Below are 27,933 nucleotides of genomic sequence, written 5' to 3'. Positions count from 1 at the left end.
CGCTAGAGGCTGATGGTAAACCTCAGACATCAAATGTAGCTCTAACAAGAATTTGAGCTTGTACCACTGACAATTACCTATCTGGCTTTTCAAAATTCATATGTTATGAGTAACCAAAAAATGTGCCGTCACTGCCACAGCAGCATTAACCTGCTGTTTATTCAAACTCAAGGCATGGCAAAAAGTAAAGCTTGGACAAAAATTTATGGTGTTTGATCCTCAAGACAGAGATCCATTACCCAAAGACACCTATCTATCTGCTCTATTTCAGGAATGATTGTTGAATTTTCCCTTGCTTTGAAAATTGAACAGTGTTCAAGACCTTGAAGGGGTAACTGCTTTTCAGGGTTATTGATTACAAATGCAAAACTTCTTAGTGTGGTATTTACCCTACTCAAATCCTAGTCCTATTCTATACTTCCCAGAGGCCAAAGCTTATATGGCAAGAATAAAGCTTCCCCTCTCCATGGCTCCGGAATATGGAATAAGGTATCTCTCTGGATCAGTTCCGAAGCAGCCACAGAACACATGGAAAGAGGCATTTGTAAAATCTGTCTACAAATAAAGGAAGAAAACACCCAAGTTCTCTATAATGAGGGAAAACGTTTTACCTGTCCAGAATATCCTTTGTTCCAGTGCCCACCTATATATTTCTAATGGAAATTTCCCCATGCAAAACACGAACACTGTAAACATCTTCTACAGCACTCCAGGAGAAAAGCAGCAGAAACTGTACTTTTTTAATGAGCAACTTTCCTTGGGTCTACAGGCAGCAGGTGACACAGTGCTGTAATTAGTCTGCCATGATTAATCCACTGTGTCTGTACATGTTTTCAGAACATTCTGTGATTATCTTGGGAGAAAAAGCAGAAGACTTTTTGAATTGCTATTTTTTTTTTTCTAAACCTCTAAATATTCTTTTCTATTGTGGATAGATTAAAGGAAGCAATTGGGCAGTGGATGAATGTCTCCATCACAAGTTATCTGTGGTGGTGTTAATGGAGGGGTCAGCAATGGTGATCCTCTTTTCTCAGCAGTGGTCCCTGAAGGGGAGGTTGCAGGAAAACAGAACCAGGAATGGACTCTGCTGCTGCAGACAACATGCCCACTGCCAAAGCAGGAAGAAGCATGCAGGGCAGGTTCTTTGCTCCCTACTGATCACTGCTGTTGCCTGTAATCTTCCCCACTTGAGATCACTGTCAGCTCATCCTTAAGAAAGTTAAATAATGCTTTTCCTGAACCAGAGCCTCAGAACAGAGTCTGACTCAAGTAAGAAGATTTGGGGCAGCAACTTGTCTGTGTTTTGGCAGTCCCTACATACAAAATGAGTTACAGTTCAGATGCATGGAAGTCACAAGTATGCAGAACTCAGGGCTGAGGTTGATAGGATCAGATGCTATCCTCAGGCTCAGTGGCACATAGATATTTTTGCTATCCTACCTCTCTGTGCAATAAGAATAGCTAAGAGGAGGTTATTGAGATGGTGAAGCCAGGCCCATTATGGAGGTACACAGTAGAAACCAGAGACAAGGCTCGCAAATTCAAACAGAGAAGGTTCCAACTTGACAGAAAGGAAAAACAGTTTCCCGTTGGAACAAAGGCCCAGAGAGGCAGGGGAACCTCTGTCCTTGCAGATTTTCAAAGACCTAACTGAAAAAAGCCCTGAGCATCCTGATCTGAATTTGTTGCTGATGTTGTATTGAGCAGGACATTGAATGAGAGACCTCCTGAGTCATGAGTTACTCTATGATTCTAAGTTCAAGAGGACTCCAGTGCTAAAGATCAAACAACTGACAAAGATCAATCTGCTCCATTGGATATGTAGTAGTGACCAATTTACATGTTCTTCCGGAGACAGATACAGCAAAACTATCAGGCCCCGATATTCTCAGTAAATATTCCCTGCAACGTAACAGCTGTGGTTAGACCGTTAATGTTTAGCTCACATGCACCGAAATGCAAACCTTCTTTTCCAAGGTCGTTGAGCAGTGAAAGCATTACCTTTTACCAGTGCAGGAATGTGATGACTAGCATTCTCCTTTCTCAGCAACAAAATGAGACAGTGCATGCGTGGCTCAGCAGAGAGCTCTCCTCTTGCAGAACTATCAGGTGAACTTGAAATCTTGTTAGGGCAAAATACAGCAACCTGAAATAACAAGAACAAGATCAGACTACTAAATCCAGATGTAATTGCTGTAGGGCTCAAGCAAATAGTTAAGTTACAATGGCATAACAAGATACAGCTCACTAGCTGAGCCATTGTACCTTCCAATAACTGGGTGTTCACACGTCATCTATTCATGAGACTCAGAAACTTAATTTAAACCTCAGGGAAAAGGCTTAGCATAAAAATGTTCTGCCCTGCAACTGGGCTGGACTAAAACCACAACAGTTATAACTCAGCTGATACGTGCTACCATCCTAAATCACTCATGCAAAAATGATCTTGAGTCTTAAATGAAGAGATGATTTTTCAGAAACGTTTCGCTCCAACCAGCACATTGAAGGAACAGTTGCTTTTGTTAACTTCTTAAATGGCCATTTAGGAACGTGCTCCAAATATTTGGCTATTTGGGCTGTAGCATGCCATAAATAAGTTATGTTTATTCTACAACATATTATGGTCAGGGAAAGTGTTATTCCTCAGGCTTGATCAAGCAGAAAAGAGGGGCTTTGCACACAGTTTAAATTGCAAAATGATGCACTTCCTGATTGACATAGCAAACAGCCCCAAGCATGATAATTTAAAGTAAGGGGACCACTCCTTTGTAAGAGATGGTGTCCTATGATTCCTGGGTGATTTATCACGTAAGAAGTGCAGAACTGGACTTCTTGCATATGTTAAGTTTGACTGAAATCTTGCATTTATGATTATTGCTGTTTCCTCAGGCTGACTTGTCAAAATGCCAACTACACTGTAACTCAAATCTATCATCATGTTAGACAGAGCTTCAGAGAAAAAGAAAAAAAAAAACCAGTTGGTTATTTTTGACAATAGCAAAGCTCTTTTTGGAACCCATCTGGAATGCATTAAACTAGGGGACTTCATGCTGAAAGGCCATAAGCAGTCCCAGAGGGACTGCAAAGCACATAATCAAACATCAGTCTGTTAGATGAAGACTATTCTCCTCAATACACATTTGCAGATCAGAAATTTTTCTTTTGGTTTATGGGGCTACTGCCTGCTCTTGCTTATTTTGAGATCAGTGGTAAAATTCATGTTTGCCTTTAGTAGGAGGAGGCCCGATTATGAATTTACACTCCTATTCTCAGTGAGAGGCTGAGGCCTAGTAGGATTTTCCTACTAAGGAAAAAACCAGCACTGAAAGCAACCAGAGTACCACTCACAGGAATACAGAGAACATGAGTGCTGGCTAGCTAGTAAAGAGGGAATGAGTGTCCTTGAGAATACTTACTAGAGGAGTGTTGGCTCACACATCCATAAGCTCACAGCATAATTAGTTTCAGAACAACCGGTAACCCAAGGTATACAACCGAGCTGTGCATTCTGTCCAGTACCTGACTTGTTGTCATGCTGAGCACAACGGCTTGCTTGGGTGAAAGCTGAAGCTGCCTGATTCCTTGCAGAACAAAGCCTTGATGAGTACAGACCGAAATCACATTACCATATGCATGAGGAGATACCACAGGTGACACCATCAAAATGATGTCCCCTAGATCAAAAAGAGGGTAAGAAAAGCAGCATATTATTTCCATAGAAGCTGCAGTATCAATGCAAGGCAACTCTCACAGTGGCTAGTTCCAACTTGAAGTGCATCCCAAATGGTGACACTGTATTTTACGGTTTATTTGCTCTACCCAATTTGTAATGACTGCTGTCAGAGGCCAACCTAGAATGGAAAAGCTTATGGCATCATCAGTAATATCATTATGAATCATCTACTCCAGATAGCCTGTCTCATCAGGTCTATCTAGCTATCTACGAGCTATTCATCTACCTTTGAGGTATCTGTGCTCTCAGTTCACGTGCTAGCTGTGCGTCAGCCCCTGCCGGGCCGTGTTGGAGCTCTTACCCTTACAGCTGGCTATCCAACAGCAGTCAGTTCTCTCCAGGGCTAAGGACCTGATAAGCCTGGCCACACTGATGAGTAACAAGATGACCACCTTGTCCACTTTATCGTCCACCATAAAGTGCACGAAGCAACCCCAGCCATTCCTTTCTGCTATTATTGGTCGTCCTAGACTGTAGCTTGCTTCTACAATCTCATTCATCGCTACCTTCTGCTTCCTCTTGTCCCTTCTTTAGTCCTGTCTCCAACCTTCATCCCAGAGCTTGCCTTGTGGCACGGGCTCCTGAATCTTGGACCAGCCTGTGATCATGCTTTCACCTCGCTCTTTGGTTTGGTACTATCTGTGGCTTCACCAGTTCCTGTCCTTAGTTGTCATGATAATGATACCAGCCTGCTCTCTCCTACCTCATTCTCATCCACTAGGTCTGGCTGCTCGTGCCCTCCTCGTATCCCTCATCCCAGTAGATAAGGTTGTAGAAGTAACTGGAATTTACATTGGGTTAGAACCTTGGGGTTTTAGACTCCTGTTTTCTAAGTTGAACCCCAGGCTCACTGCCAACAGGGTGGCAACACGTGCTAGGAGCAAGCTCAGGAGAAACAGCCTACAAGACCGCCTGAGCAGTGTCTAAGCCCCATCTTAGGTACTACAGGACAAGCTCAAGACTTTTCCCTGAAGCCCCTGATCTACCGGAGGTCTTTGCTTTATTCTAATCTTGGGTCTCTGCTTTTACCATCACCTTCATTATTACACAGTCCTAGTCCTAATATAGCTTTTTTTTCCTGTACACAATATACGTTCAGATCTCCATAACCTGCCAAGAGCATGCTCTGAAGACACGTCCTCAGTATTACTTCTACAGGGGTTTCCTCTACACTGTTAATTTCTCTTAGCTCTAACCAAATGATACAATGAGGCTAGAGTATTTTAGTCTCCGTGTCCCAATTACACTTATTTTTGGGGGTAGGACTATAAGCAGTGAATGTTTCTTTTGGTTCTAGACTTTGTGATATGGATATCTGTCCCCCCAGAATCTGATCAAGGCTCAGCTTAGTAGTTCAAAGCAATGGCAACAAAACAAGGGAAAGCTTGTGTTTATTACTACGGATAGGACAGAAATTTTAGGCAAAGAAACACTCTGCCTATTTGGCTTTATGGCTTTAATTTTGCAGGCTTTGAGCCAGACTGACATTAGTGCCACATTCCTTATATGTGAACTGTCAAAATTTAGGGTTGCAGGTGGTAAGTTCCTCTCTAGTTGATGACACTTAAAAAACTCTCATGTTTTTCACATACATGTTTCTCAAATCAACAAGAATACCTGCTAGGGTCAGTAAAACTTTGATTACTGAGAAGGGGCAGATATACCTGGTGGGAGCTGCAGTATGTTTGTTCTGCATGCTCTGCATGGGTATATCTTCCTGTCTCCAAGGGAAGCTGCTGGAGACCTGAGGGAAGGAGTTAGTGAACGTTTCCTTTCCTTAAAACGCTATAGGGTATCTGCTCCCAGACCAGATTTTCAGCTTCTCTTCTGAGAGTCATGATACAGTAATCTATCTGAGGAGCAAAGCTTGAAAGTGACTTCCTGAGCCCAAATACAGATGGAACGTGGTGTGGTGTAACTCAGCAGCCCACATCAAATGTGAATCATTAATGGCCGTAAAAGGAAAGAGCAGCAGAAAATGTGACTCATTCTATCAGCAACCACCAGCTGCCATCAATACCAATCCCAAACAACACAGAGCCAATGGCTGTCTGCCAAACTACCTGAGTTAACATGCCCAGTTATACAAAAGAGCGCATCTCAAAGGTGGGACTTTTTTTTTTCCTCCTTTCTCCCTTCTCCATCTTCTTTCTGTCACTTTCCGCTCCTTTCATCATTTTGGCTCACGCTTTCATTCTTTTCTCAAACATTCCTTCCTTTGGCAATTAATTTTCTCTGCCTTCTTCCTATGTCAGTACAATCCTGCTTTCCTTCTGCCACCTTCTCCCCGACAGCTGCTGAGCTTCTACTCCCCTCCGGTGTTTTTTTTTTCTGTGAAACTATCTTCAATTGCAGGAGTAGAAACCAGGCAGCAATGTTGCAATAGTATTGTCTAAAAATCACTTGTGCCTGAGATCTGCCATGTCAGGCCCCACTACAGAAGGTTTTCAGCACATTGGCCTTTGACCGCAGACACCCCTATACCACACAGATCCTTCTTAGCCAGTTACAAGGCCTGCAAGCCTTGGCAGCTTTTCCTTGAACACAGTCAGCTTGCTGCTAGCTAGGGTCAAATTCGGAAGCTGGAAGACTACTCCTACAAAGGGGAAAGGGGGATTTGGGTGGAGCCAGGTGATAGCCAGTTAATATGAGCCCCATGAAGTGCTGTCCTTTCTGATTGTGTGGTCAGTCCTGCCCCAAATGAAGTCTTAACCATTTCATATCCACGATGACTATATTCAGCTCTTCACCAGTAGAGGTAGATGATGTCTAAACAGATAATCATGCAGTTTAAGGACACTGTTAGGTCTTCACATGACTGCTTCTTTGATGAACAGATCCGCTATGTGCAGAGATTTCCCACAGGGTGGTTTTTTGGTTGGTTTTTTTTTTTTTCCCCTTACCCTTCAGTGAAATCTAAGCAGCCTACAGGACTCTAGCAGCTACTCCCATGAGGGGGATGAGGTGGTAACACTCCTTTGTCACTTCATTTTAGGCAAGTGTTTCACTAGAAATTCATTCCTGGCTCTACAAGTGGCCAGGTCACAGCACTGAGCAATCCAGGGAGGCAGAATTTCCTGAAACAGGTGGGCTGGAGTAAGGTAATATTGTCAGTGAAGAACAACCATATAACCTCAAGATTTATTCCCTAACACTGACCTTTGGTAGTTGAGACAAGCATTGCTGGAGGTCGAGACAGCACCATGTTCCAGAGATCAACCTCTTCTTCATCTCTTTCTGCCCTAGTTGATGAAGGGCTCTGAGAGCTAAAAAAATAATCAATAAATATTAAAAGCTGTTACACCAGGTTCTGATTCAAACCTACTCTCTGCAACAAACCCAGAAGCTTCTCTGGTAAAACTGCTTTACTGGAAAGCCATTTCAATCCCTTGCCTGTTACATGAGCTGCATCAAGGTCTCTCTGACTGAACATCTTTTTATATCACTCCCCCCAAGGCTCTCTGTGTTCAATTAAAAGTAGCTAATGCAAAGTAGCCAGCTTGGCAAAGAAATCTGGGAATCAAGAAACATGTCAGGCTGCATTATCAGAGCTTTTCCTACCCATAGATACATCATAGTTGCTATTCACTTTTGGTTCTTTAGCCAGAGTTTAACCCATTTTAAAGGTTCATGTTGGGCAACGAGCACAATCAAGCCTGGCAGAAATGTTAATGCCAGTGAAACCTCTACAACATTCCTGCACACCCAAAAGGACCAAAAAGGTGTGGTTCTGAAAGCCAGGGACTGACAGCAACACAAACTGCAGTCTGTGAAACGGTTTGGCTAGGTCTGTGAAGTGCAGGCTGTTCAGGCAAACCTGCCTGCCTCATCCCTTGCCACCACTGAGTTGTCTGGAATACATCCTGCTTGTTCACTCCCAGGAGACCACAGCATTTCCAAATATAATCTGAAAACTGCAATCCGAGTTGCAGTTTGTATTCTTGTCTCCCAATGGACCAAATTACCAGCATTAGGTGAAAGACAAGTGCATTATTTAGAATGTAGCACCACTCTGGACTGGCTAAGTTATACCAGCGGAGCAGAATTCATCATCTTTGTAAGAGGCAAAAAGCATCCCTGAGGAAAATAAACACATAAATAAAGAGAATGAAACTTTGTCAAATTGATTTTTTTCCAATCTTAAAAATAAAAATTATGAGAGTCACTGTTCATGGCTAAGCAGAACTGAACTCTGACACACAGTCCCTCCACAAGCATCACATCAATTCTACATGGGTGTACTTTGCCACTCTGCAGAAAGCACCAAGAGGGCTGCAGATTACCTCACCTCTAGTCTGCTGCCACTGACACAGTGTACCATGCTGCACCCAGTATCCGGGATCAGAAGGGATCTTTAAAAACCTGCCCAGAACTTGCAGGTGCAGGGCCTTGTCTGAGCTTTCTGCAGGGAAGTTTCACCACAGCATCATTTATTCACTTCAGCAATATTGAAAGGAGATGTCCAGGGCCTGAAAGAGGCCAGTGTGGAGGCTGGCATCCCATGTGATTACACAGGCCTGTGTGGCAAACTTGACAGCCAGGGAGAGGAGATCTGTAGTTTGATATTCTCCTGCTTGGCATAAATTCCTTGAAGCCCTAAGCCAAATCTTTTGATAAAGCACTGTAAAACAAATGCTTCAAGCCACAGATCCACCTGTGCTTGGAACAACCAGAGGATTGTCTTTCAGAAGCCAAAAAAAGACAAGTGCCTCTTCTCTTCGCTCTGCAGGCCAGCCAACTCTGATCCTCCAGAGGAAAGGGACCTCTGAGCACAGCAGAGCCCTTCATTTACACACAGAGGATTAAATGTGCTTCCTGGGTCCTTAGGTTTGAGCCTCTGTCCAGGAAGTGGCAGGATTGTCAGGAAGGGAAGCAATTTTTGGCACCCTATTGCTATGCCATCAGTTCCTAAATTGCATTTCTCATGCTGATTGCTAGAGTTAAAAGTTCAGAAGCCACCCTTCATTTTCACACACTTCTGTCATAATCCTCCAAAGAACCTTTTCCATCTGAAGCCCCTCATCTCTAATCAGTTGATGTGGAAGGGACATAGGGCAAAGCTAGACCAGGCTTTCTAGCCAAGGGCCACTCAGTGGCACACACTTAGAGCTGGAGGACGTCTTGAATTAGTCTGATCAGATATTTCAGGCACAGAGGGCCCAAGAGAAGGTGCTGCAAATGTATGAATTACAGGTCTAGCTACCAGGGAATGAATGATGGGAAGTGACTGCAAGATTCCCATGCCTGACACATCTATTATGTGCTGCAGAGGAGACAGTCCTGTGAGAGAGGGACTTTGCAGACTGTAGTAACTGGTTTGGAAATATAAAAGTAGACAGATTGCTCCCACCCTGCACTCTTGTTCACTGAGACATTCAGCAGAAGACTGATACGTAAAGACAAAGCACGCTAGCCGCGTGCCCGCCTGGCCTCCATGTCACACTTTACCCGTGACAACAACCATAGCTCAAAAACATCCAGGGCCAACACCTTGCTCTGTTGTCGCATAGGGAAGCCGGATCCAGGACACTAGCATGCAGCGCTGCATCAGTAGCCCTCCCTCCAAACCAGAGGCACAGCTCCCTGTGCACACGGCTGTCCAGGTGAGGCAGGTAGACGAGAGGCTCCGCTTGGCTCCGGCAGTAGATGGCATTGATGGAACTGCAGTCCGTCATGCTCGCCAGCTGCGGGTCAGATGGCCCAATGATATTCTGCAAGGTGCTACGTGCTTTAGGTCCTCTCACACCTAACGCCAGCACTGGTGGCACCTCGCCAGTCTTTGAAGTATAGGAAGGAGGCAGCTTTTCTGTGAAAGACAAACAGATGTGTGACTAAAATGTGGAACAACCCACACCAAGGTCACTCATTCCACTTGAGGGCTCTTTTCAGATCTGTGATAGCCAGACTTCCACAAAGTAACTTACTAGTTACCTGTCCTGTGGGTGCTACGCTGGCAACCAGCTCCATGTTACCCAAGAGTAAATCTGAGGTTATTCAAGGTAGTCTGTTAAAGAAAGAGGAGTTGCTTGCCTCACACTTGCTGTGGAAAGGAGTGTGCACAGTATGTTGTTCGTACCCAGAAGGAAGGCTGGGGTGGGATTGAAGGGGAGACAGGACAAGAATACGGGTCTGAGGAGAGAGGTATTTCTGTAATTTTTACCAGATATGGGAAAACTGGGAAGGGGGTCAAACTGGAAATCCATAGACTTCTTTTCTAGATTATTTCCTTCCGCATTAAGAACAGATTTTGTACTATGCTGTAAGATGACATATCAAGGCAAATATTTGAGTAGCTGCCCTTATTTCCCTGCCAGGACTTGAACCGTGGCTTCCCTTATAACCTGCAACAACTCTTCCCTATGTCTCTGGCAAACCTTTCTCCATGTCTACTGTCAGCATAGTTGGGGTCCAGTAAGTTACCCCAGAAAAAGAGCAAATTTGGCTTCTTTGCAGTTCTTATCATAGATACTAGAAAAAGATACAAGGTGTGTAATTTTCTTCTCTGAGGTTTAAAAACATATTCAATTACATCATTTGTTGCATAAGAATCAGAAGCCAGAACATAAGTCTCCAGAGCAGGTAGATAATGGAGAGACAGGCTGTAAATATTTTAAATAATAATTTTAAAGTTTTCAAGCTAAGGGTAAAAATCTAATTTAAACTCGCATAGCAGTTCTTAGCTCAAATGAATTGTCTCGTCATACAAAATGTTCCTAAATAATGGTGCATAGTACAGAGCATTGAAGCAGATCTGCTGCCTGTCATCTCCTAATGACTGGTGATTTTATGGTTTTCTTATTCATTTCTGGAGTCCTTCTTCATTTCTCCAGCTATCAGTATGAAAGTATTATGTGCACAGCGCTGAGACAACTGCAACTGCAATCCTATTTCTAAGGCAGTCTTGCTCCTATTGTTTTCAAATGTAAAAATGGGGCAGAGAGACTGGAGAATTTTTCTCTTCACTCACCTTCTGCCTGAGGAAAAGGAAACCCATTTCTCTCACTCTCAGCCTGCCTATACTTTTCCCCAAGAGAAATGGATTGCCTGTGTTTGTGATGGTGTCACATACAAACCTTCCAGGACAACTTCTTGGCTTAAAAGAAAGTACAAGCCATACTACACTGCAGAGTTCATTGCTGTACTTTGTGGCTAATCTGACACCTGTTCCTCTAGGGTTATATTGCATTAGCAACTAATAACATTCCATACATGCTTTAAGACAGGCTTCATTATCTCTATTTCACAAATGGGAAAAAATTTAAGACTTGAGTGGTACAGGCCAGTATTTGAAAACACTGGTGTCTAATATGAAAGACTTAGTGATATGAGTTCAGATACCCATATAATTTTTGTTTGCCTTTATCTTCTTGGTTTCTATCCATCTCAGACCATCTTCTATTGGCAATTGCCAATCACCATTTTGGTGATGGCTTATCAGTGAATGCAATTACAGGATAGCTAGATCAGTACTTTCCTTTTGCCCATGCTTCTGAAGTCCCATAGGATGAGGGGAATTGAGGAAGAGAGAGGCTGGATTTTCTGCAGCTAAAACCTTCAGTGGGAACTAATTTAGTATATTTAACTCACATGAGTCTAACCCTGGAGCTTAGATCTGGGAAAGATCATTGCAAAGGAACGGCAGCTAAAGCGGTTTGAGACACAAAAATGTATCAAGGGTTAAAAATTCAACGCTGGGAATAGAAGGAAAGAAACAGCCCATGATCTTTTATCACTGTCTTTTTGGGAAAGATAGAGGAACTGATAAAGCAACACTCATGTAAATCAGATACCCTCTCCCCCATGCCCACAGTACCACATCACTCTTCACCTTAGTACATTTACGGATCTTTGCCTTCATCTCAGTATCACATGATGGAATCTGTGAAGGAAAACTAGACCTCACCTGAGCTAGAGAGCAGCACATCCTGCTGAGGATAGAGCAGGCGAAGTCCACAGATATCCAGACCAGAACTGACTACCAGCTGCAACATGTGATGTGTAGCTAGGGGACTTTGGAAGAGAGTTTCAAACAGCAATACCATGGCAACCTGAACAGCAAGAGCACATTGGAGAAATGAGCCAAATGCTTCCAAGCCCTCAACAGTCACACAGCTGTATCTTTTCTGCTCACCTTTAGTTCCCATGCTTTATCTACATTGTGAGAGTTACAAAGCGGCTTTCTTTTGTGTTTACGTGCAGTTCAGCACAGTAAGCTCTTAGCTTCAGATTGAATCATAACTATCCCTGATAATTATGATGGAATCTATTTCTGCCAATATAATTGTGCCTTTTGTCACATAAACCTACCAGTAAAAATCTGCAAGTTTTCTGGGGCAGAGACTGAAGCGTATCACTCCTGCTGTTTAACTTCACGTACTACAGAAAGATAGTTAAATAATAATAGACCAACCAGTTGTTTCTTTATACCTACAGAAGTGCCAAAAATCAACATTAAAAAAAATAAAAAATAAAAATCAAACAGCAGACACATCACCAGTACTGTCCCAAATTTACATTTTGAAATCGTATTTACCAGACCAATTCAATTCAGCCTATCCTGGCATGTAGGAAGACATACGTCAATACATACTGAATGTCTATACCCAAGAGGGAAGCAAATTTTTATTACTTTCCCATCAGAAGAAACATATTGTTTCAAAAAGCAAGCGCTTTACGACAGGAAGTTGTGTGGTGCTGTGGGTAATAAATTGTCTAGCTATAGATCAGGCAAGCATGACTGTACTGGCCTCAAATTTGCGCATGGTTCTCCTGGACATAAAGCAACACAACGCTATGCCCGGCAGCAAGCTTTATGGCTGCAGTGAACGCCAAATGAATTCATCACTATTGGACACTTCAAACAAAATGCTACTGCTCCATAAACACATTATGAGTCTTACACCATCATGATAAATGAAGATATAAATTTACTCAAATCATAAAAAAGCGGTCTAATTAGGAATAAAAGCTCTATTTCTTTATGTTCGTCCAGCTCAAGCTCTCCTGACATTAACCCAATATTCACAGCAGCCAGTAAGGAAGTATTTTTCCTGCTTTTTAGCTGCTATGAGAGTCCCCAGGGCTTGGCTGCCTGGGCTGATGGCCAACTTTGATAATGCAGCTGTCCAGCATCGAGAAGCCTCAGTAACTGCCTGTCTCCCCTTCGCTTCGGAGCTAGGCACTTGGCTTTGGTCTCCGTCTGAGCTCTGCTGCAGGTATGCCCCGTCTCATATGTCACCGATTCTGGCCATTGTCCTAAATCCACTGACTTGACCTTCTGCCTTGGCCTTGTCACTGTGACCTCTTGGCTGACCCTGGTTACTGCTGCATGTTCAGGAAGAACTTAGCATATCTTTATCTCCCCGAATCAATGCTAACAGGAAACTGAACTCTGTCAGATCAAACATGCTATGTTTTGTGTTGCACAAGAGCCAAGAAAGGCAAGTTACCATAGTTAACAAGTTATTGTACCCAGGTGGAGGTCGTCTATTTTGGTATGTACTCCTGAACAGAGGTAATCAACAGCTAATTTAAGTTACATTAACCTTCTTTTCTTCTGGGGTAAACTAAGTAGAATTACTTCCTACTTGTTCCTACAACACATACACAGTTACTGTAGGGCAGGTAGGTAGTACCAGAAGCTTCAGAAATTTTTTTGAATGTTTCTGAGGGCAAGTTCAAAAAAAAGTTGTGTTGCATATTGGCTTGCAGTCAAGTGGTTTAGGGTTACCAAAATTTTGTCTACTGTTACTGATTTGCACCTGGTTGGTAGCAATTTCCTCAACCTGCACATTTCATAGCTTAATCTTCTGTGGCTCAGAGCAATCAGCACATCAATACTGATGACACAAGATACTCAGCTGAGATATTTAGGTCTGAGTGAGAAATACTTCAATATCAGTATATGTACCAAACCTCATGATTGAAACATTCCAGGTCACTTAATCGTCTCTCAACTTCCAACATCATCCCACAAGTCAGGAAGGAGTGGTTTGTTTGGGTTTTTTACCTCAGTGTCTATATCTCCGCAAGCCTTGATGTCGCTGCTATTAGGGAAGTATTTTTCATCAGTTTCAACTGTCTGCCAGTAAAATCCATTTGGCACCGCAAACACCTTCTCCACTGCCTGAAACGCACAAAGGACATCTCTCACCTCTATGTTCTCTTGATCCTTCAAAATAAAGGGCTAGGAAAAAAATAATATTTTATGGCAAGAGAGCACATAAGGATGCACAGTAATGGATTAAACTCATTAGGCCAGTGCTGTTAATCTATCACTTTCTTTCTTACAACCGTACCACTAGCTCCAGTTAAGTGATATCCTAAGAATATGAATCTGCAACTGCTTCCCAAGAGACTGAACATTCCCTGGGTCCAACCCAGTGACCCTTCCACATGCTGACACGAACAGGAATTGCATGCAAAAGGCACTGCAGGATCAGGCTGAGCAGTTCGAGACCTTGATTATCCACAATCATGCTGATCAACCAGCAGAAAAGGGCTTTGTTAAAGGAATGCTCTAATTAACTAATCAAACGGAAGGGTAGGAAAAGAATTGCATGAACTTCTACATGCCTGTAACCAAAACAGGACACCTCTCCTGCGCTCATGTCACAAGTGACACTTACCTGTAAGTGTTATTGTGCCACATACTCATGGATAGGCAAAAAGACTCTGGCATTCAAGGCACAGCTTTACAGAAGTGTAGCATTTCCCAATCTCAGCACCTTATTTTGTTTCCCATACATTTTCTGGGCAGCCAAGCCAGCAACTTGTACAAGCTCAAGTTTAAGGATGTGTCAGTCATGAGAATTTGCTGTGACTGCACGCTCAGTAAGCAAGGCCATAGCCCAGGAACAAACGCGGCTTTTATGTCATGTTTGTCAAGTTCTGGTCTGGGAAGAAGCGATGTTCGTAGCTATGCCACAATTGAGCATTCCAGAAATACGGATGCATTTAGGCAAAGTTCACATCGGGCAGGATTCAGATTGGAAAAAAACCCCACACAACCCAACTGTCACTTTTGAGACATAGGCTCAGGTGGTGTAAATCAGAGTAGCTTCACTATTTTTAAAGACTCTACTGTGATTCACAGCAGTCGTTAATCTGTCCTCACCTCATGTGGATGGACCTTTTCAACAAAAGAAGAAAGGAATTAAATTTCAACATGGTCTCATCAGAACTTTTATTATGGATATAAAATGGACTAACACTCCATGAAGAAGTGTCCATTCTGGATAATGAGGTACATATAATGCTGTTTAATTGTGTAATCATCTAGGAGATTTTTTCTTGCACTGCTTGGTAAATGATAGGCACTTCATGTCATTCTACAAATGTTTAAAAACAACACCCAAAAAGTTAAATTTGGGTAATATTAAAAACCCTCTGACATCTGCCTTTCTGCTTCAGCAACCTTTTGTGTTTTCTCCTTCCTCTATTTCCTGTGCTTCATGAGGTATTTGCCCAAAAGCAGAACTGGGCATTTCGCTTTTCACCTGGTTTCAGTCAACACAACTACACCAAACCAGGAGCTTTGACATCTCTCAATGGATTTGTCCTGCAATTCATCATTCACCAGCCTCCACTTGTGATACTACACTTGGCTGCTGTGGATAATATCATCAGAGGAAAAGTAAGAAATCGTTGATTTAAGGAAATGGAAGATGTTCTCCATTTCCAATATTTGCTGCCAGCTCCTGCATACAACACTGGCACAATGCAGTGAGCACAGACGAGCCCTGCAAAAATGGGAATGCAGCAAGACCCGAGTCTTCTGGGTTTCAAACGGTTCCTGGAATAAACCTCAAGTCTCTGAACTTTCAAGAATAAGGAAAAGAGAAGGACAAATATGGTCAAACAAACTCCAGCCTACATTTCCATAGAAACCTTCATTATAATCATCCAGCCCCAGTTAGGACACAGAGGGTGCAAGTTGGAAAATCCAAGGTAAAAAGCTGACCTTTAGGAAGTACCATGGTGTAAGCTGTAGATCAGCTGTGATCCCAGGCAGGCTGTCACATGGTAGCCCTCCCTCCCCACCAGAGCAGGGATCTGGCCACACTTGGGAATCAAGGCCTGTGGAAAACTGTTACTGTGATCTGTCAGATTCTGTTTTCTGTCAGCCAACCTGAATGTGATTTCACAAAGCAACAGAAAATGAAGCTTGAAAAGTCTTAGTTCCCCTAGAAAATCCTTTTTCTCATGGGTTAGAAAATACACATAGATGGCTGCAGTACGACAGTTCCAGTCCAGCTAAAGTGTGCCAGTGGAGAACTCCTGATGCTGCCTTCCTATGCAATGCACAGGAATAATAGGAAGAAAGCACCTTCCCTGTGCACGTAGGAGAGAATGGCACCAAGTCCATTGTTATAACATTGAGATGAGCCCTATTTGACAAAGAATGCAGCATGACCTCCACAGGCAGTTACATGACCCCATTCTTATTTCAATAATTTTAGTGATTTTGACACTATTTATCTTTATGTTACTTTGGTGCTATTTTTAATGTTCCACAATGAGAGAGAAGGTAGGTGTGAGAATTGTAGTGGTTTCACCTCAGGGCCAGTTCCTCTCTTACGCCTCCAGCAACATTACAGTAGCTGTAACACTTCTCTGCAAACAGCAGTTCAGAAAGTCTCTCCTAGGCTAACTGATACATCATCTCTGAATGCTGGCCTGTCTCTTCGCGGGGAGAAGAGGAGACTCCCTCCCTATGGGCTGCACAGAACAGCGAAGAGGCAGTCCAGCCTTTGATTCCTACCTGAAAACACATCTTCTGCAAGGCCCTGCAGACTCAGAGCACTGTAATAATCTCACAACTCATGGTAAAGGCAGTATGCTGGGGAGGAAAGGTACCCTACAGTCAGCCAACAGCAGCGACAGCAGCCCCAGAGATACTTTGGCTTATGCTGTGACAGGCTTCAAAACCCAGAATCGTTTAACCATAACCATTTCCACGTAAGAAAGCAGGGTTTCTTACAGCACTTATATCCTCTCCATCCGTACTGCCATGATCAGAAAGAGCAGGAAGGGAGGGCATGTCCATAACCTCTCATCTGTAGTTATTCTTTTTTCGTCAATTATCCTTTTTCTTATTTGTTTTGGGAGACAAATTCTGATTTCTGCTACCTTTAGATACTGGAAAAGGCCAATTTGTAGCATAGCTAGGATTGAACGCACACCATTTTTTTCAAGAAGCATTAAAAGAAGCCCAGACCTACTGCTTGGTTTCAGACAAGACTATAGAGATGAAACCAGACAGTTATGGAAAGGAAATTCATAGCAGAACAAAACCGTGTTTTAAAATACCGAGCAGAAACAAGAATAAGCACATTTTAGAGAAGACTGGAGCTGCGTGCAGCAAACCCATGAATCTTTAACTGTCATACAGAAATATGACCAAATCCAATATCTCTTCTTCTTGCTTACAGTGTATTCTCTTCTCATTTCCAACAACAAAGAAATAGCTTTTGCTGTCAGATGATCTAAGAGAGTCTTTTAAGTCGCAACGAGTCTTCTAGACTGCTTCCCAGCCACAGCAGGAAAACAGGAATTAGAAGAATTTCTATGTCCTCCACAATCTTATCACATGCAAGGTACTTTCCAATGCAAAGATCTGCTCAGCCATTATCACTAGAGACAACACCCAAATCCCTTGGAGAAAGAGGCTGCATCCTCCACTACCTCTGTAGTACACTCTGTGTGCATATAACCTCTCCCTTTCAACTCCACTGACCACATCAGTACCAGCAGAGGAAGCACTGTTCTTGCTCTAGGAAAAGCCTCGATACTAAGATGCAGGCAAAGCTCATGTATGATGTGAGTCACCGAATCATGCCCCTGAATTAAGCAGCATTATCTTCAAACTCTCTCCTCTTCCTGCTGTCACGACTCCCAATGCATTACCGTAGTATTCCTTATGGAATCCATATTAACACAAATTTGAATGTGTTTCCTGCACAACTTCCCTCCCCATTGTGCATGGTCACTTCAGATGGCTACAGAATTTAGTATAGGAAATGTGGAACCACAGTAGGAAGATCCCAGGCAGCAAAAAGGCTGGGGATAGAGAGGGCTAATTAAGAGCTTTGCCACTGAAGATGTACAATTCTAGTGACTGTATTTCAGGCAGTCTGAAGATGCCTCTCACTCCCCCTTGCCCCCCTTCTGGATAGGGAAAGGGATATCTTAAAACACAGAAGAGAAAGGATGAGACACTAACTTCCACCCTTTCTGCCCATCATGCACAATTCTAATGGCTAAGCACATTAGCTTGACAGTTCTTTTAAGCTGTTCTTTTCTGGAATAATTAGCAACAGCCACAATTTAAATGTGAGCTATCAAATTTTAGGAAGAATGAAAAACTATAACGGTTTATTCCTCCCCAAGCTATGCCTTCATCTTTGTGCTAACTCTGGTAGACATCATTGCAGTCCTTTCTCCTTTTAAAGGCTAGGATTTTGTGGTTACAAATACCAATGCCAGCCTGAACTCCTGCCTCTGCTAAAATCGATGACAAACTCCAGTGGGACTCAGCTGGGGCCAGGACGTCACCTTCTCCCTTCTGCCTCATGAAGATACAGCCATGCAGCTATTCTGTGTCTGCAGCTATGGATTAATTTCTATAAATGAATATAGATGAGGCCCTGGGACAAATGTCTCACCCACAGACAAGTCATATGCATGTGGAATCATCAGTCAGATGGCGTGCTCTCATCAAAGCTGTTCATACAACTTTACCAGACACATGAGACCTGGCCCTTAGCACCAACTCAGATGAAGACAAGACACAGGCAAGATTTGGAAAGCAAAGGGCATGATGAATCTGTCCTTTTGAATCTCCTGGTTTACAACTCTAGCCTGGATTTCAAACAGTCAAGCTGCTGGACTTAGCAGCTGGCACCTGCCATGCTGCAAGTCTCACCCTGCTGGGTCTGGTTTGGGGAAAGCAGATGAGGAGCTGCTGTTCTGGGTGTTTTATCCCTTCCTAATGCTCATTTCGGCTGCACAACAATCAAGTCTTTCAAGCTTTGACATCAGGCTCTGCAGAAGCTTTGGAGGAGGAAAGCACAGCCCTGAGCTATACACTAAATCTGAGAGCTTAGAGCAACATGTGGATCAGGTCTAATGGCTGGCCAAATTGTGTCACGCTCCAGGTAGCTCAGTCTGCGCTCTCCACCCACAAAACATTACATGGCTTAGCTTAGGTACTGCCTAAAGCTGCTAATTTTGCTGCTTCTCACACAGCATGAAAGGAGAAAGAAAGAACACATGGGGCAATAACCCAAAATCAAAACAGCAGAATTGCCAACACCACAAGGCACTGAACCACAGCATACCACCAGTTATTACAATTTGAGATGTGTGAAAGGCAATGCCCACACAGCCAAGGGCCTGAAGAGAGTTGGGTGAAAAGCTGATGTGGTACTAAGCAGCAATTCTTTGAGCAAGATTCTCATTAGTATTGAGGTTAAAAGAAATTATGGTAAAAGACAGCGGAAGATGCTGGAGCCATTCAGCAGGGTTAAGGCCATGATGCTTGTCAATGAAATAATGTCACAGCATTCAAACTCACAGTCTTCTTGTTGAGCCCATGCTAAAACGCAGATTCACAGATCTGAAAGAGCCTCTGGAAACACCTCTTACTCCCTCTTCAGAGACCATACACAGAGTTAGGGCAATCACATGAGGTGCCTTAAGTGCACAGAGTAACAAGTGATGCATTTCTGCATTTCCATAGCATGAAACGGTGATTTCTAATTTCATCAGCAATGCATAACTCTTCTGCTACATGGTTATTTCAGTCTTTGAAAAAAAGTTTGCGCCTTTCAAAGCTTTTGTGTATGTATACCAGCTCCACTGGTAACGCAGTTGCCATCAATTCTCTAGCAGGGAAATCCCAAAAGTCCACAATACCGCCTTAAAGAACTTGCTGTACTTTCCGAGAGTCCACTCCCATCCAAACTTCCTGTTAGTTCAGTCTGTGCTGTTTGAAGTTTTTCGCAGCACTGAGTCACAACATCAGGGCACATTTAATTCCCTGGACATAATTCTGGAATTCTTATCTATGCTTAGACAAAACTACATTAAAAAAAAAAAAAAAATGGAGCTTTGCTTAAGTGAAAAGCAAGGAGGAAACTTTGTGTAGACCTGCCCTTCATCAGTACTATTGCCTCAAAAAAGAAAACACAACCCTTATGCTGGAAGTCAGCAGGGAAACTAAGTAAAGGAGCAGCAAGTAGGGGACTGATCACCAGAAGGTGCAACAAAATCAATTTTCTGGAACTAAAAGAAAAAATCTCATTCACCTTGACTTAAGGATGGAGGTTCCCCTTCTTCCTTGAAACCTCACTGACACAATCACCCATCCAACATTGCTATGCTTGGACTCCTCTGCCATGGCACGCACCTGTATAGCCTGGGAGTTCAAGGAGATGCTCTGGAAGGTGACCAAAAAGATGGTGAGCATTAGGGGTTGCACCCTTTGGGCAAATGTCCTGGTGTCCAGAACAACGGGGAGAGAGCAAGAGCAACCCAGTGTGCCTCAATGTAACAAACTGGCAGAGGAAAAGAAGCATCAACACTGGCTATGTATGTCATCTGCAACCTTAAGGTTAATGCTTGCATTCTAAGGCTTAATGGGAGAAAGTACTTTTATGTTAAAATGAAGCAATCCTCTTTTTGCTGACAAGGGACATTGCTGTTAATAACTTCCACAGGGGTTATGTCACACCTAACATAACCTGGGGTTTTAACGACTGCATTGTAAGTTTACTCTTCATATCAGACGGGAGTTACGGCAGGTTAATAGGCTGTATGCATAGCGTTAATAAGCAAGCCTCAAAGAAAAATAGCAAGAGAGAAGCAGTCTGTCTGGGGTCCAGAACAGACTGAAAAAACATAAGACCAATTGCCTGAAAACAAGACATTGGCTCACGCACTAACAAACAATGTGCTTAAAGGTTATTACAAATAATGCTAACAATTGCTCATAAAAATCATACACAGAGCTAGTCAGTACACAAGCAGGCAGCAGTTTCACCTGATGTTCTCTCTCCCTCCACTCCTACCCATTTGTTTCACCAACCTGTCAAAATTTTTGTCACAGACTGTAAGCTACTTGGAACAAAAATAGGTATTCACTGCATGCTTTTCCAATGTGTAGTAGCAGATTCTTTGGTCTACTTAGTTTTGTATACACCACCTCAAAATAAATATGAATATATAAAAAGCAAGCATGGATCACTGGCTTTGTACAAAATCTTCAAACCAATGAAGTTAAAAGAACACGATATTGAATTTTCTATGCAGCACTTTTTGGTCGTATTTTAATGACACTTGAGAACATTCTCAGTTGGTACCACTTTGTAAAGCTTCAGGGCAGACAACAGGGTTAGCTGCTGCCTGCTGAGAGTCTGGCTCATTGAGCCTTGCTTTGAGAAATCAGCCTTTCTGTTTAACTGCAAGATACATCTATCAAAAACCCATGATACACAGCGGTCTCAGCATAATTCAGGCCTGGGAACTTGGGTGGCACAGAGCATTTGAACTTAGGAAGAGAATGTGGTCTTTAAATGACTTTCTATGGCATCGAGGCAAAGATCCACCCCCAGAAAGTGCCTGCTATCTTGCTGCTCAATTTCTAATGATTTATAATTCCCCTAATAAGGGATTTGCATAAAAGCCCTGACTGTTTTAAATGATGCCTTATTTTATGCCTTAAAAGCGTAGAGCAGATTTATCTCTTACAAGTACGTCAGACTGCTTTATAGCACTTGCTTCTACTTGAAAGCTACAGTGACTGCAAATCAACAACATGAAACCTTCTTTTCCTCCACAGAACTGGGATAAACCTTTAGGAAAATTACCAAGTGCACTGCTAAGCCACTAAGCTTTCATGGCATTGATTCTCACAGAGTAATAATAATCCCCAAATCTAGTTAAAATTTCAGAAAAGTCCTCATGCTACATTATTTTCAGAACTAAACTTCACTGTGAACCAGAACTGCAGTCTTCACCATTCCCTGGGATTGTGTCTCCAGGTTTTTGCCTATTTGGAAATACTGGTAAAAGACCATGATTGTCCAAAGGCTGGTGACATCATGGAAAATAAATAAGTAGAATGTTCCCTCAAAAGGTATGGAAATCAGGTCATATTAAGTGCTGCTTTGAAAACCTGATCTAAATATTTACACTAAGGTAGGATAGGCTGTTAAAGGCCTAAAAGCAATGTTGGATACCTTCAAGGAATAAAGTCTCCCAGTAAGTATAATGAATTCTTGTAACATTTCATTCACTTGAATATTTGTTATGGACACTTGCTAGCCTGACAGAAGTGAAAAATTAATTATCATTCTACTTATAGACAGCATGAGGCAAATATTCTTGCAAATGTCTCTAGGCAGACATGTAATTTTAAGAGGTGCTATGTCCTTGTAATCTCATACACTTCAGTGGAAATCTACACGGCTTTGTATTTGGCTTAAAAGCATTTGCTTTCAAACTGTTTAAATCCTTAGCCAAACAGAATACCTGTTAACACTGGAAGAACAACAACTTTTACTAGGCCTAATGAGGAAAAAAAAATTACCAGAATTCCAAGCATTTCTGTACAATACTGTACCTGAGGATCAGTATTAACAGCAGTGACGTAACTGAGCAGGACAGAGGGAATTTCAGGAAGAAGCGGACACAGCAGGTTTTGGAAGTGATTGGCCAGTTCTGCCCTCCACCAGATAACATCAGAAAGCCACGTACAGGCTAGAAACGCGGAAATCTTCCTGTAAAAAATGGATGTTCCTTGTAGATCTTCTTTAGTCTGCAAAGAGTCAATGGTTAAAAAGCATTGGTCATGGCCTCAGGAACTTCTGTACCATGCACCTGTAGTGGCTGTTTCTCTGTCTGCAACCACCCCAGCCTCATGCTTCACACATCTGCCATACAGCTGCACTTCAGATTCTGCAAACCAAGTCCCTAACGTAACACCTCTCAGCCTCCCAAACCATCACACCCCACATCCCTGCGACCAGAGCTCGAAACGTGTCCTCCCCTCACCCACAGAAAGCACGTTCCTCCCACAATCCCAGTATCACCCTACAAAGTCTCTACTCCCAGGCCCAAAGGCAGAATTGAGGGTCCTGATATCAGCTGGGTTCCTGACCCAGCTGATGGGACCTGAGAGCAGATGCTGGCTGCGACAGTCAGTTATGCCCATCAGCTGCGTGGAAGGGCTCACCCCATGACTTGGGGACAAGCCTCCACATAGACTTGACTCAAAACGCCCCTTGGTGAATGCGCTGGGGAGATTAGCAGCGCTGCCCTTCCACCCGAGCTCTCGACACACTCAGACTGCTCAGCTATAAAACTCCACCACGGATGATGACTGGCGAGTTTAATAGCAATTTTCGGTTGGTTGCAAGACACTGATATAAAATAACTGGCTCGTGACATCCATCAGCCCACAAATATTACTCTGAAGCAGATTACACATCACACTTAAAGAGGGAGAAAATGCCATAGACAGGACCATAAAACAGCCCAATACAATGAAACATTAGTTTGCAAAGGGTTTCACAGGGATATAAGTGAAAAAGATTTATAATTTGAAGATTTTTTAAAGATAGATACTAATATTAATATTGATGCATTAATACCGAATACTGCACTGCTAAATTACAGTTTTCCATCATTTAACCTCCCCTCTAAGTCCCTTTGTTATCCCAGGTTGGTTCTTAATTAGCGAGACACTTTCACCAAGCAAAATTGGTGACCACAATAAGACCCAATTAGAAATTAACAGAATCAACAATTATGCAAAGCATCTTCTCTACACCAGCTATTATTGCACCTAGAAATTATAGCTCAGGCAGGAAAGGTCTGCAAAAAAGCCCTAAATCTAATGACAGAGATTGCAAGCTCTTCTGAGCCACCACAGAATTGTTAAGTGATCGAAGTGTACAGTCAAGAATGGCGTTGCTCTGCAGCATGCTAGTATGCCTAATTGGGAATGCTTAGTAGATTCTTGGAAAGCATACTCTGTACAAATCTAATTCCCATCAGACATGCTTGTAGCTGCAGCTTGTCTATCAGCATGCAAGAATGACAAGAGGTGAGCCTATAAGCATTTGTTCTGACAAGAATTCAAGAAACAAAGACCATGCAGGGATGTTCAAATTTGCCTCACTTCTATCAGTTGTTTGGAGGAGGGCAGAAATAAAAAAAGCAAACTAAACCCCCCAAAAACTGACAAAAATGGGAGGAAACATAGCAGAACCACTTGACATAAGAATAGATGCCATCCTAGTTGAATTAGCCAAAAGGTTTATTGATCTGCTAAGAACAGGAGCTTTTGCCTTGAGAAACCACTATTATATTTGTATTCATAACCATTAGACCTCGGAATGGAGAAATAAAATGTGACAAACAATGAAAGACACACAGATAACAGCGAAGTGGCCAGTAAATAAAATGTTGATGGCTTAGAGGTCTGGAATGTAGCTCAGCTCCAGTTACTAGTAACTAGGAAAAAAAACCAAAACAACAAACTAAAAGAACAAAAAGCTCCAGCAACAACCTATAGTAGCATGAAAGTAGCAGGCTGCCTTGGTCCAGTTCTCGGTGATGAATTGTACCCCATCATTAGAGCTGTGACCCCGTAGCAGGCAACAAGCCACAGGATCAAATAACATCAAAGCCAACGAGACAAACGCACTCGGCATGTTCAAGGACACGAGGGTTGGGAATTAACAGTGGGGCAAGCTGGGGAAAAGTGAAAGCTTGCCTCATTGATACAGATAGGTCCTTAGGCTCTTAGACTAGCAATCCAATGTCTACTGTAAAAATCATATTCATATTACAATCTGAAGAAAATCCATGGACAACTGTCATTTTGCTGCTATTATGAGATATGAGTACAGATACACAAAGATGGGCATTTCCCCTCTTAGCATCAAGCAGGCACAAATCTGTACCTAATGCTGCATAGTCTAGTACATACCCATCTTTGGCACTGAAAACAGACTCTGGACTCTACACATTAAGAACATTAAAATACCAATTTGTTACAATGCTTCTGGTTAACACTCACACTACTTGGTATGTCTTTTTTACATAATCCAAAAAAAGTAACTAAGATTTCCCTACGTTCTTAGAGCAAATAGGTGCAACAAAAATGTCTGGAAATCCAGTTATATTTTGAAGGTAAGCCCTGATAAGTGGTTCTCTTTGGGCCCATAGGAGAACAACTGGAACAGGAACCACTAAGTGCCACAACAGAATTCTGTTATCTGATTCAACCGTTAAAATACCGTACATTAAAACTACAGCAAGAAACTAAGCCTTAAGTGTGAAGAGTAGGATCTACCACATTTCTCTCCAACAATAGTTGAAGCTGCTCAAGGGGAGGAATGGGGAAATCGGAGATGGTTGCTCTTTTCCTTGCCTCTGCTGCAGCTGACATTTCTGAAAGACTTTTGTTGTTCCTATCAGCTTAGATCTCTGTTGGGGAAAGAGCAGCAGCTTTACAAATGCCTCAGGAAAGCAAAAATGCAAAAGTCATTGTTACCACAAAGACATACGGTAGAGCCTCTAGTGAGAGGAAACCTCAGTTACAGGTTCCTCAGCTTTGAGGAACACGTCCAAACGCCTCGTACGTTCGCTGCTGTGCATACTAGCTGAACTCAACAGCAGTGTCTAACTGTAAATGGAGCAACAGAATCACATTTACAATTTATATGCAGACTGGAAACTCTGTATGGCTCATTCCGCCAACTTGTGACACAATTCTTCCCAGCTCCAACCAAATGTTCAGAGAAGCCTTGAGCCCGCAGCTTCAGAAGTTCATGCAAAGCGATGACACCAGACACATGTTTTGAGCATACTCGGTGCTCAATAATTTTGATGCTTTGGTCAACCCCTCAGCTGAAATCAGCAGAAAGCTACAAGGCCAGCAGACAGAAGGCAGGTCAGTCTCTGTTGTTCAATTTTCTTTGCTCCATAGAGCGAACATCATGAATTCAGTTACCTTCGACAGAAATCAACATTAAGCTCTTGTCCAGTCTAGCAGCCTGCTTAGTATCATCAGCCCTGCTACTTCTGCCAACAGGTGCTCAAACACTAACGGAAACGTTCCTTATTGTTTTGGGGTTGAGGTTTTTTTTGTAGTGTTTTAATCATGAGATTTGTTGCCAGCATCAATCATTTACTTGCAGAAGCGCTGGAGCCACAGCTGTCATACTCCAGGCTTTATGATACATCATGGGAAATTTAATCTGCTCATAGGCAGGCAGCTGCAAGTGAAAAATGCTTGCTGCAGCTAAGTAGGGGAAACTTAAACATGTTTTGCAACATGTTTACACTTCCTCTTCCACTTAAACTTCACATGATGCGTCCAGCAGGTGTGACTTAGATACCTGCAGGGCGCCCTAAGGCCACCTGGTATTGGGTCCTATGGGGTCTTGTCAGTGTGATGTATCAAGCATGAGCACATCTATCGTCACATTCCTGTTAGTGTTACCAGGGGTGAGGCAGGTGAAGGCTAGAGTACAAAATCCACTACCAGCTCACTAAAGCCACAAGTGTTGCTTCATCCAAGAGAAACTCGCCAGCCTCAACAGAGCACAGGGCCAGTATCTCATAGGTTATTGAATAACAGGACAGTTATTCAAGCACGTGCCCCACAGGAGATCTGGGGTACACAAGGATCACTGTTCTCCAGATATACCTGGGGACATTTCCCAGCAAGAGTCAGCTATGCTGCATAGGTAGGATAGGTATTATTGCTACTCTTGCCTGGCATAAATACCTAACAGGCTGTCTCTAAGAATGAAAACAGAACAAGATGCTCAGAGTACCAATCTGTATCCTATCAGCTCTGTGAAGAGACAGAGCCAACAAACCAGGGCCCAGAGCTGCTATTTCATAGCTCTGCTGTTTTCAGGACACAAGCTCATATCATGCCCTACATTACACTGTGCCACCTACACGTGCTAGATTTTCAACTTGCATGCTAGACCTTTCAGCTTGGTGTTTTCTTGCACAGCACAAACTCTGTAGTCTACCAGAGGTGAGGGAACAGAGTCTCAGGTCCTGCTTCCAGGCCCCAACTCCTGGGAGCCAAACAGCAAGACAATATTCCCTCTCGTGGGCCACGCTCTTCACATGGTTAAAATGCAAGAGCAAAAACCATAATACATGCCAAAGATATGTCTCCTCTGAATCCAGTCAAATTTCTGCATTGTGAGGTTACAGCCACCAAAAATATATTGACAGCTAATGAGCAGCAGAGACAAAAGACTATGCCATAAGGAGATGGTTTCTCATCTGCATATAATCTAAATTCAGCATGACTGAGGACAGCTTGTGTTGGCACTTAGTTATAAGCAATCCTTCAGTTCCCACAGTACTGGGCTGTTCCCCCATTCTAATTTAGATCAGCTTATGCTGCTCCATCCTGGCTCGCTGAAATTTAAGCTTGAATTTGACATATCCAAGCCTGGTCCTTAGTAAAAAGCAGTGGTACGCCTATGGCAGTTGTGTATGACTAGCAAGTGTAAACACTGCTACTCACTTTTATCATCTGGATCTTGGTGCTGTCCTGGGATAAGGACTCATCTGCTGGCATTAGACAAGCATATAGGGCCAAGCCATCCTCTCTCCAGGCCTGCTGCAGCCCTACCACCTGAAACGGAGCTTTGGGTCCATCTTTCATTTTCACAGAAGGCACCTGTAAATCCATTGGAATATAATTTCATTTTTAGATGACTGCATTTAGAGACCAAATATAACCCTTTATCTTGCTCTGATATGAGCCACATAATGTACAAAAATCCAGGGAACACTCTCACTTGATTAGTAGATTAGCTGTGGTTTAGCCAGTAGAAAAGTCAATAAAGACCAAATTAAATAGGAATAACATGTAGGTTTTGATAAGTCATAGGATTTATTTTCTCAACAAGGACTTGCAAGCTCTGACTTCCAGTCTCACTACGTGAAAGCAAGAACTTGCATTACTTCCCTAGTCTAGCAAGAAATGAGAACAGAGTCCCTGTCAACACTGCACTGCATGTTCTTGTCACAGTGGCACCATGTGCTGCCTTTATTAATAATAATGAGATCAAGCCAATCTCAGTTCAAAAATCAATGCTAAGTGATTATGCCATTCTGAGGAGCGAGTGAAGGCTTCCTTAATAAGCCTCTGT

The 27,933-nt window shown here is 42.7% G+C and overlaps 1 protein-coding gene across 1 annotated transcript in view; it reads right to left on the bottom strand.

The window, feature by feature from the left end:
• Positions 1–27,933, bottom strand: part of DNAAF8 (dynein axonemal assembly factor 8) — a gene marked incomplete at both ends in the record, with an annotated part of 91,740 nt that overhangs the window by 32,231 nt on the left and 31,576 nt on the right. The window contains 8 exons of the mRNA XM_082006715.1: positions 2,002–2,146; positions 3,520–3,674; positions 6,893–6,999; positions 9,224–9,539; positions 11,637–11,781; positions 13,743–13,859; positions 22,359–22,553; positions 27,303–27,458. Of these exons, the coding sequence (XP_081862841.1) occupies positions 2,002–2,146; positions 3,520–3,674; positions 6,893–6,999; positions 9,224–9,539; positions 11,637–11,781; positions 13,743–13,859; positions 22,359–22,553; positions 27,303–27,458 (1,336 nt within the window). The remainder of the gene's footprint in view (positions 1–2,001; positions 2,147–3,519; positions 3,675–6,892; positions 7,000–9,223; positions 9,540–11,636; positions 11,782–13,742; positions 13,860–22,358; positions 22,554–27,302; positions 27,459–27,933) is intronic.

The sequence above is a fragment of the Phaethon aethereus genome, assembly GCF_964289735.1.
Source record: "Phaethon aethereus genome assembly, chromosome: 15".
NCBI classification, from domain to species: Eukaryota; Metazoa; Chordata; class Aves; order Phaethontiformes; family Phaethontidae; genus Phaethon; species Phaethon aethereus.
This window is presented reverse-complemented; position numbering and strand designations above follow the sequence as displayed.